At 38.2% G+C, this 11,189-nt stretch overlaps 1 protein-coding gene across 5 annotated transcripts in view; it reads left to right on the top strand.

The window, feature by feature from the left end:
- Positions 1-11,189, top strand: part of fam13b (family with sequence similarity 13 member B) — a 78,473-nt gene that overhangs the window by 12,735 nt on the left and 54,549 nt on the right. For 4 of the 5 annotated variants that reach the window (XM_087171694.1, XM_087171695.1, XM_087171692.1 and 1 more), the window contains exons 2-3: positions 6,343-6,495; positions 9,030-9,239. In XM_087171694.1, coding sequence (XP_087027820.1) covers positions 9,074-9,239 — 166 coding nt within the window. In that variant the 5' untranslated portion in view covers positions 6,343-6,495; positions 9,030-9,073. The remainder of the gene's footprint in view (positions 1-6,342; positions 6,496-9,029; positions 9,240-11,189) is intronic. The other variant, XM_087171693.1, reaches the window with a different exon arrangement.

Genomic DNA, 11,189 nt, shown 5'->3' with positions numbered 1-11,189 from the left:
TTATAATTCTTGCCTAGTAAAGATGTTGGGAGCGGCTTTGAACTCATCTTGACTCATCATGAATTGATTTCCTGCGTGGCAGCCAAACACGTTTCGTGAGCTTTCAGAAATCCTGCAGGTTAAACAGGGCCATCAAAACATTTTTTCGGATGATTAACTCTAAAAGAGACAGACATAATGGTCTCGAAGACACTAGCCTAATAACAACAACCTATGATGCAACACTCGCTGTAGGAGCTGGTGTTACACCGATGCTGTCCTGATGTTGTAGGTAATTGTTTTGTCCTCAAATATAATATGATCCTCTCAAACCATTGTTTGTTGCAGCTCTAATCAGGTACTTGTTTCCGTCGGTAGGTTTATATTTGTATTTGGTTATTGGTTGTTTAAGCAGATGATGTATTGATCTGACTGATGTCTCTAAAACCTTCATTCCATCTGTGACACACAGCAGAAAAGGGTTCAAGTCACATGTCCAGTGATTGATGGAAGAGATTTGTATCAGTTTGTCCTGTGCAGATACAATCTACACTTAACACATCTGCATGCTTTGTTTGTCCTTATGTGAGTGGGTTTTTCTTTTAGGCGGGTGCGTATTTGAATGTGACAGGTCATGCTCATACTTCAGAGCACAAGGAAGTTGTGCATTGTGCAGGATCACGGGATCTATGTGTAAAGAATGGACCTGATAACTCAGCATTGTACATATAAGCAGAAGTAGCAGACACTCATTCTCTCCCTGATGGTTATATGGAGATTTAGGGCAGAAGGCAGAGTTCACTGGGTTCTTCTATTGCTCAGAGGTATTTTTCTGCTTGTTTTACCTTCTAAGATTTTAAGTAAACAGACTCACTAGCCCAGAGATCAGGGTTTCTTTTGTTATTAAAAAATATTTTCTCTTTTTATGTTTTAACTTGTGTATTGAATATAATCAAACTGGATTGATTCTTTTCAGCTCTTTTTTTACCCCCTGGGGTTTGTAGGCTTTGATGCAGGAATCTGATCAATTTTAACTTCTGAAGAGGATTCCTGCTCTCCGACCTTTATGTCTCACTTTTCTGCGTCACTGATTTCAGCTGACCATGACACTGTGGCCAGTGATGATAGACAATGCAGAGTTTAACTGCTTTGATCTAATTTATTTTTGGCATTTCAGAAACATGATGCAAGTTGGAGGAAATTTGCTGATTTATTTATAACATCTTGTGAATATTTTATCTTCTTTCTGGTCATGCACTTTCTTTTGATGGAACTGAGGCTTTTGGCAGATCACAGATCAATCATAACAGAGTTTTTGTTCTCATACGTGTTGCATATAAAATTGTCTTCATGAAATATGAACATGTTCTTCCATTTGTTGATGCACTGGGTTTTTGCTTACATTGGCAGTGGCCATTTCAATGATGAATGTTTAATATATAAGGAAAGAGATCTTCAGTTGAACTTGTTTTATTCAGGACATCAGGATTTGTTTTCTGTTTTCAGTGGAGAGTTTATCATCATGTCTTCCCTAAATACATCTTGCTTGGTATCTTCTGTTTATTCTGTTCAGTTTCTGTTCTGTTTAGAATATGGCTGTCTGTTCAGTATTCATTTAATTTCACTCATTGTGGAACCAGTGTTTTCAGTTTAAGGCCTTTCTATGCTTCAAAAGGTCATTAAACCTGTTCAAGACTATTTCCTTTAACTGTTGCACCCTTCATCTCTAGATGTGTCCAGGTGCTGCTTTTAGAAACTGAAATCTGATACAGTAGGCTCATTTAAATTTACTGCTGCTACCTGTGTGGTAGAGGCATTATTTAAAACTTCCTGTGAATCAAGATAGGTACAGATTTCCAAACAGCTCTGTTTCCATAACATTCAGTGTGTTCTCTTTCATCTCTTAAAGCTTTTTAGTCAAACTGCCCGATGGCCAGTCTGACTATGGAGGGTTTTTATTGTACCTGGGTGATGCGAGTGTGTAGTACCCCGGCAGTCAGAGTGAATATCAATAGGTGATAAAAAATAAAAATCTATCTAACATAATGTTAGCTAGTTAAACTTATCTTTCTCTCTCTACTCTTTCTTTTTCTCTTCTTTCTCTCTCTCTCCCTCTCGCCGTAGCTGGGTGTCACCACTGTATCTGTCGTTTCAAATTAAAAAACCTCTACAGAGTAGTGTAATTGCGACCTTATGACATTACAGCGGCGGCAATAACAATCTGCCACTGCAAAATGTACACAGCAGAAACACTGATGCCCCCCCACACACACACACCCTACCCCCCGAATACTTTTGTGCTCTGTCTTGTTCTCATATTCTCTGCTGTCCCCTTTTCCTTCTGGTCCTCGTTCTCATTCACTTTCTCTCTCTTAACAGCACTGTCTTAACTTTCTCTCTTTTCCTCCTAACAATATCCTTCATTGTTGAGCAGGAGGTTGTCAAGCATGATATGTGGGATTAAGACACACAGACCGACAGAAAGAAACACAGACACAGCTATTCTACACTGTTCCATTACTGACCAAATCCTTGCTACAGAGGCCTTTTAGGGTCAGTTTTCATGACAGACAAGGCCCTGGTTTTGGAACATTCAGTTCACTAATCTGCGGGTGTCAGTGTACTCGTCTGTCTGATAAAGCTTAGATGTGTTGAGCCTGGCAGTAGCAGGGCCACCCTTGCTTAAAAGATGTATGCACTATGGTACTGTGCTACTTAGGAACTGAAGTTGTTGAGAACAATAACCACTATACAGTATTCAACAAAATGCTGTAGTTTTTGTTATAGATTCAGTCAGCTGAGAACAAAACTATCTGGTTTGTTGTACATTTTTATTTCAGTAGTAAAGGCCCTTACCCAATACAAGAATTTCAGCTCCAATAGCAGGATTTTCTCTAGCTTTTAAAGAGGCTTACACCCTAGTAGCACCAGTTCAGTTGGTTTTGGAAAGAATAAAGGCTGAAGAATGCCTTTTAGAGGACTAGGCAATCTTTGTGAGCAAACACAATGCTCCTGAATCCCAGATTTACTAATACTAAGTCAAAGGAAAAAAGCATGAAAATAAAGTTTGATTCTTCAGCCAGCAACAAACACAAATTCTGGAGTTGAATCATTTCTCTTTCTTTTCTTTATTTTTACGTTACAAGTGAAAACACAATATTATAATGCTAAAAATGAATGGAACCTGCAGGTGAAAATTAGGTTTTAATATCTAGAGCAAGTAAAACTTCTGTTGATGATTTGGATATAATGGCCATTGTTTAACAGAAAATTACTTTTCCAGAAAGGTGTTTACTTAAATTAGTTACTGTATTTTTCCTTAAAAGGGCAGTATAGCATATGAAAAAAATAATTTAGGAGGTGGAGAGAGTAAAAGAAAATCACCTGTATCAGTCGGAGGTGCAGTTTAAAATTCCTCTCAGGTTCACGTGAGTTCACATGTGCTTTTAGCCCCACAAAGACACAGTAGTAAATTAAAGACCGTGACAAACCATGGCTGAGCAATGCACGCTCAGGTAATGCTAGTGAACTGATTAACTGATTGCTTTTGATTTGACTGAAAAATTATGAGGTGAGCGGACCAGGGCAGTTGAGCACCTTGACTCTGCTTAGGTTTTAGAAAGGTTAAAATTAAAGGTTTTTGTAGTGTGGAGGTATCAACTATGAAAGATGTGTGAATTTTTAAGCAACGTTGGATAGATACTGTACATCTGAATGGAACTACATGTAACATTACACAACCATTATAGCAATGTAGTGTAATATAAAAAAAACAGTGGCTGTAAATGTTTGACGGCCCCTTTATGATCTTCCGGATAATATAACCGTTTTTAACCACTGACTCACATCTGCCACTGGGCTAAATACGAAACTTGCAATATCATTTAGGGTCATGGCAAGGATTTAGGTTTTATATTAACCAAAGTTTAAATATAAAGTTAATTTTACTGGTAGGGTAAAAGTTCATCTGTTATGAGTTTGGATTTTATTTTTGTTAATTTTCATACCAAATGAAAATGTTGGACAAAATGAATGGTTAAATAGCTTTTCCCTTCTTGTATATGAAATGTTTGAAGCATTGCATAGACTGCAGTTCATGAGTTTTACAGCTTTCATACCATGGCACAAGGTTTTATTTCCAATTAGTATTTGCCAAATCTCTCTAAAAAAGTGCTTTTTATTGGCTAGAATTATATTGGATCTGTTACTTGGCCATATTAACTGATTGAACGTTGTTTAAGGAGCCTTGGGTAGTTTTGTGATTTAGTGATCAACCTCTTAATGTATGGATAACTGTTTCTAACAGGGTAGAGCAAAGCTTCTGTCCTTTGAAAGGACGACACAGGGGAAAGTTAAGGAACAGATAGTTTCTTAGCTCAGTATGTCTTTTAACCCAAAAGTCTGCTCCTCTTGACAAGGAGGTGATGCAGAGCGCCTAAGTAGGTCGGACGGCTTGTGTAACATGCTGCATGAGGATGAATGAAAGAATGAAGGGGACACAAGAGGGTAAAAGGAAAGAAGAGGGAGTGACGGGAAAGGGTGTATAGCGGAAAAGCAAGACTGAGAGAGTTGTTCTGGGAAGAGAACGAACACAAAACCTGTCCAGACCCAACCAGGTGCATTTGTGCATATTAAAGACCATGGTTCCTTTCCAGCTCAGTGCTGCATAATCTGTCTCAGAAATGGGCAGCAAGGCTTAAAAGCATCTTGATGGAATGGGCTAATTAAAACAGTCATTTAGACTAATCTTCAGACAAATTGTCTTAAATAAATGTGCTCAGAGTTAGATAGACCAGTACAAACTGATCCGTCATCTTCCAATCCCTAATCAAACTTTATTTTTAGATTTAAAAAAAAACAAACAAATGAGCAAAATAGTCTCACTGCTTCATCAGACTGTGTGTGATTTTTTGACTATTCATTTGTTGAATTTATTGATTCATTCATTCTCATGTGGACACTCTTTAGTTTGAGCTTTCTATACTTTTAAATAACTGAAGTTATGAATAACTTGGCATTAAGGAATTAAACCAGCCACATTTTATATCTCCAGCAAATACATTTTTCCTTCTTTCTCTGCCCCCCTCAGTTTTTGTTGTGTTGTCTATCTCTTTTATTTTTCAGTGTCTTCCTGGCTCCATAACACACTCTAAAATAGAGCTGTGTTGTTAATATTTTACTACATTCCCATATAGACCAGCTAAGTCGACGGGGACAGCCTCAAAGGACAGTTTCTCTCTTCACACACACTTGGACACACAGACTAACACAAATTCACCCTTTTCATCTCACATACACCCTTAACACACACACATATTCACAAACAAACATGAGTGCACATACTGGATAGCTAAGCTTTTTTTTGTCTCAGAGCGCTGGTGTGCTTTGAGCAAGAACCTCGTATTCACTGTTGACAGCCTCATCACATTCACATGTATGGCGACCGTAACACCAACACACCTAACATTCTCAGATTCAAAGTGACAGTTTACTTCGGATGGACATGCACAGACATATACCACACACACACACACACACACACACACACACACACACACACACACACACACACACACACACACATACACACACACACACACACACACACACACACACACATATACACATACACATACATACACTCACACACTCACACAGCTTTCTAGCCTGTGTCAGTTTAATTATTGTGTTCAGTCCTTGAGCTGATTCCTGGATAGGCTGACATCTCAAGCCTCCAAGTAAAGATGGTGGATTTAGAGAGAAATTTGAGGAAAGAAATAAAAGGAAGCAAGAAGAATACAAAAGAGAGGAAAAGGAAGAAAAGGCGGAAGGGGGAGTGCACTCCGAATCTTTAGCACCAAAAATGAGAAGAAAAGAGAGCCCCAGTTTATGAATGAAATTGGCTTTAGCTTCTCTCAACCTCTTGAAGGAAGTTTTAATTGGGTTGATTCTGATACAAATTTTAGTGTGAAGGCTGGTCAGTCACTGTTGGGCCGAATGCATGTTTCACTATAAAATCACTGTTACCATGACTACATTATGGTAGAATAAAAATGGTTGGAAACGGTTATGTCTAGACTTCATGATTCTATGTATTTGCTTTATTTTCTTTGTAGTGTAATTCTTTGCCCTCTTTTTATGCGTCACTGGGAACCTCTGTCAAATTCATGAAAAGTTTATGCATCTCTTCTTGTGCATAATATTTGTCAGAGCAAACATTTGACATTTTGTTTTAAGAACAGCAAATGTAAAAGCTATAGATATTGTGCATATTGAGACGCTTTTTTGCTATATTACAATAGAAGGTACCACCCTGACCCTTTCTTCCTCCCTCCTCTTTCTTTTCTCTCTGTTTCTCCTCAGTGTAGCTAGAAGGGAATCCTGCTAGAGGGATTAGCGGTCCGTCAATGAGGAACTACCGGCTCATCTTCTGCCACAACCTGAAGCAGCCATAGATGGTTCAGTGGTTCACTGGCCAGGGGAGGAGAGGATAGGACACACTTTCACTGCTACACGGTGAGTACACACACACACACACACACACACACACACACACACACACACAAACACACACACACACTGGGTTAATTTATTCTGTGAAGTGCAAAACGCACAGATTCTGTTTGCAGATTCACAATGCCTCATTGTGGGCCAACATAAACATAAATATAATTCTTTTAGTACACGTGCATATGGGCTCATGCATATATGATTTGACTGGTGTTTGTGGTGCTACAATTTAGCTGCTTTAGCTTCACAGACAGAGAGATGTTACACTAAGAAAACAGTTCAGTTTCATTTGTGAACCAGCTTGTGAAACTGCCACAACTCAACAGAACTTCATAATAAATGTTCCCACTTACTCCTTCCAATGCAGAGTTACATGCACACTCTAATACAGGCAGTTATTAAACATTTGTGTGTTATATCTAAATGTGCAAGAATATTAGAAAAAGCAGAGGTTATGACTTTTTACCACTAGCCAGAATCTGTCACTTATAAGTTATTTACACTTGACAGTTACCTAGCTAGCTGCTAACTACATTTTAAAAGTGACGAGATCCAATCAATGAGATTGTTTACATAAAGAAGGATTCATCACACTGTTGGCCGTTATGAACAATAAGACATCATAGTTCACTCTGTCTTTTCATACTTTAAAACAATACAGAGTCTTTGGTGTGGCATCTGATCATCTTGAGTGCTTAAACAGCACAGACTAAGTTATACAGAGAGCACATTATCTTGCCCACAGCCAAGAATTTCATTTTGTCCTGTGGCCAACTCACAGAATTAACATCAATTAGCTACAACTGAGCAAATCTGCCAGGTACCATTGTTATTTCAGCCCTCAAAATCAACAGTCACTGGCTGAAAATGTCACTTCTTAAAACTTAAAATTACAGGGAGAATCATCATCTAGCATTAATGTTAAATAACTATTTCAAGCAATGATGTTTATACTGTTAAAAAAAATAATAAATAGCTTAGCAATAAATATAGTATAATATATATATATATATATATATATATATCCATAAATGTGGAATATATCCAAGGCCTATAAAAACCAAAGTAGTCCATTCGTTCATACAAAACACTCCACAAGTTGAACAACTGAACATAAGCACATCTGAATGCCATGTAAGAAAAACAAAACCTGCACACACCGAGTTAGACAACTAACTTACTGAAACCTCATGTGAAAAAGGCTTCATAAAATTTCTTACTAGCTGACATGTTTTGGTCATGACAAGTTATGTAACAAGCTCACCATAAATGCAACAACAAACTGGTTTTAAACTGGTTATCCAGAGAGTAAGAGGAGGAGTAAACAGCTGACCCCTTCAAACAAGTTCAGCTTTGTTCTTAGCACAAAAATCCAGCCCAACATCCCCATATTATTCTGCCTTCCTGCCTGTCTGTCTGTCCATCCATCTGTCTGTCTGTCCCTCTGTGTCATTCTGATGTATGGGACTTTTGAAAAAGAAATGTTTTGTCTGATATTGAAAATAGAAAAAACATTTAAAATAGCTACAGGTCAGTGTGCTTGTAATGTATGCCTTTTTTTGTCATTAATGGTAATATTTGGATATCTTTAAAGACCAGTATCTTCTAAAATATACCGTGAGTTGAAATTAATTAGAAATTTTGATAAACATTTGGTGATGTTCCCTTATCCCCGGATGAGTAGACTGGACACCATCTGCCACTGTTTGCATTCAGATTACTCACCAACCCGACATCATCAAAGTCAAAGTTATGTTTAATGCAGTTTCTCTGCTACTTACGCCACCTTTTCATTTAGCACAGACAGGACACCTCTTTCATGACTATTTTACTTTACCTAAACTTTGGATCTGTCTGTTTTTGTTTTTGCATTCTGAGTAAAAACTCTAGAGACTGTTGTGTGTAAAAATCTCAGGAGATCAGCAGTTTTAGAGGCATTCGAACAAGCCCGTCTGGCACAAACAATCCACGGTTAAAGTTACTGAGATCCCATTGTGATGTTTGATGTGAACATCAACTGAAGCTCCTGACCTGTATCTACAGGATTTTACTAAGCGCTCTTCTTCCACTTATTTTACTTTTTCCATTAGAAACCAGGTGTAAATTTGTATACAGGTCAATATCATTGCTGCTGTCTGTTCTCTCCTTCCTCCTCCTTCCTCCTCCTCCTCCTCCTCCCCCCCTCTTCTTTGTTGGCTAGATGACAGGAGGGGAAGTTCCCAGACAGTAACAGTGAGTGAACCAACCACTCCTTTAGGTTTGAAGGTGGTGTGGTCATTTTATTTGTTTGTGAACAGCAGAGGTAGAGAGTTGGCTCAGATCCCTTAATCTTTCCTTTTGTTATCTCGTTGGATCTCCACCTTTCTCGATGATTGTGTTTTCTGCACTTTTTGATTTGCAGTGTGAGTATGAGTGAAGATGAAAAGTGATGTTTTACACCAGACTGCATCCTTCACCAAGGCTCTTATTTTGTAAATCCTTCCATCTCATTTTTTTTTTGTCTAACCTCCTTCCTTCTGCTTTTTTCTTTCTTTTCGAAGACGTGAGGTCTTGGCGGGTTTGTGGTGAGGAGGAGGAGGAGGCCATGAGGAAGAGCGTGTCTCTGTTGCCAGGCAATGAGGGCGGGAGCTCAGCCAGCACCACACGGGTTTTTGGCGTTCCATTGGAGGAGGTGTCACGCACACACACAATCAGTGGCCACGAGGTTCCTGCACTGGTGAAACACATTGTCGACTACATTGAGGAGCATGGTGAGTGATGGACTCACGCACACATACAATTTATAATCACAGCACAAAATATATACAAGCATTCATTAAAATGTAGCTACTTTTCCACATTGTGAAAAAGATCTTTGCTTTAAATTGTTTTATATCAGGTACATCAATGCCGCAAAATCAGAATTCTGGGTAGTCAATTTCAGTCAATTCAAATGTCTCTTACATCAAAAAAAAACTTGATGTATCCTGATGCAGTATATTCAGATAACTCAGACACATCCACCCATCTATGGTTGCAGAAATGTAACTAAATGCATTTTAGTCAAATGAGTGTTATCCTCTGTCCTCTTCGCTACCTTTTAAATATAACTTATGACTCGGTGATAGAGTAATTGTTGTCATGTTGTAATAGAGAGTGTTAACTGAATTACTAATCTTACTTTAGCAGAGAATATTTGTTGTTAGAGGTTGTTAGAGGTTGTTTTCAGTGTCCTACATTTACCCTTAATTTAACTTAGAAAACATTTACATTTTTTTGTCTCTGTACAGAACATTCAGCTTTATTTGTTTCTTCTGTTCAAGTGTTTGTAACGTTGGAATGAAATTAACGTTTTCACTTCTTCACGAACGAACAGATGAATATATATGCAATAAAATGAACCGACATGCTATTCAGACACTCACACTCTATAGCCTGACATAGCTGGATACAACCATTAAGTGATGTTATTTCATTTTAGGTGACTTTAACAGGACTTGAAGTTGCTGCAGATTTCAGCCAACTGCTGTTGAACCTTTGTGCATTTGTATTTTGAATTACTATTACTATTTGTGGTCCACTCATCACTTCAAAGTGCATACTCAGTTACATCTAATTGCTTTCTATGTTGTCTCACTCTCCCAAACACACACACCCTGCTGCTGTTGACTTGCCGTGACTGCTCTTGCATCACGATAAATCAAAATATGTCGTTAGTGGAGATCCAGTTTATGCGATAAGATGAACTCTGAATGCATCAGCAAACTGCTCCATGGTTCGCTTCCTTCACCATTACATAACCAATCTGTCAACTGCAGATCCACTTGTGAAAACAGAAGAGCTTAGCAATGGAGAGAGGAAGCTACCAAAGTGTTGGCCCTGTGCCTTTCCCATATCTCCCCTGGAACATTTCTCTTCAAGCCTCGCGGAACAGGAACGTCAGTCTTATGTCATTTTCTTTATAAGTGCAGGTTAGCAGTGTCAGACTTCTTGTTCTGAAGAATGAGAGGGATACTAATGGTGACTCTGAGCAGACAAAATTGATTTTTATAACCTAACAAACTACAGCCAGAATTTATCTGCAGTTGGCTGGTAATGGTACTGACTACATAATACCGTCAGTGCCAGTTTTGTAGTGTTACATAGTTTATAAGCTCTTAGCCAGACACCTAACCAGTCCATTTTGTGCTAAGGATGCATTGTTGGTATGAACTTTGGAGAAATTAATAAATCGAGTCATTTAGATTAGTTTTAACTTGTTTCACTAAATCTCATTATCTCTCGTCATTGCCAAATTACTGTACATCTTATATTAGAAAAAAATGCATAGCATATCCATTTGTAGAACTGATTTACTTTCTCTCTCACAGGCGAAGCAATAGCAATAATGTGCCTCCCATAAAGTGTATATGTAATTAATGGTCAGATCATCCTGTAGAGCTCACAAATAAGGCAGATCAACAGGAGCTTGGATGTACTGGACATATCTACATATTATAGAAAGTCATCTAAGTGTGTTATATAGGCCTTTTGATTGGCCCCAGGGTTGTAAAAACTAATCAATACATCAGGAAAGGACCCTGAGCACATATATTCAGTGACAAGTAAAACAATAGAGAAAGCTTCCTTTTTCTAATTTTCATTCTGAGCGCTGTCAGTCACAAAACAAAGACATTTTCTTGAACAACCTGTCAAGTCACTGGAGGTTTTTTTTTTTGTTG

This window comes from Seriola lalandi, unplaced genomic scaffold (genome assembly GCF_002814215.2).
Source record: "Seriola lalandi dorsalis isolate HSWRI2012SDOR001 ecotype SW California unplaced genomic scaffold, Sedor1 jcf7180002054972, whole genome shotgun sequence".
NCBI lineage: Eukaryota > Metazoa > Chordata > Actinopteri > Carangiformes > Carangidae > Seriola > Seriola lalandi.
This window is presented reverse-complemented; position numbering and strand designations above follow the sequence as displayed.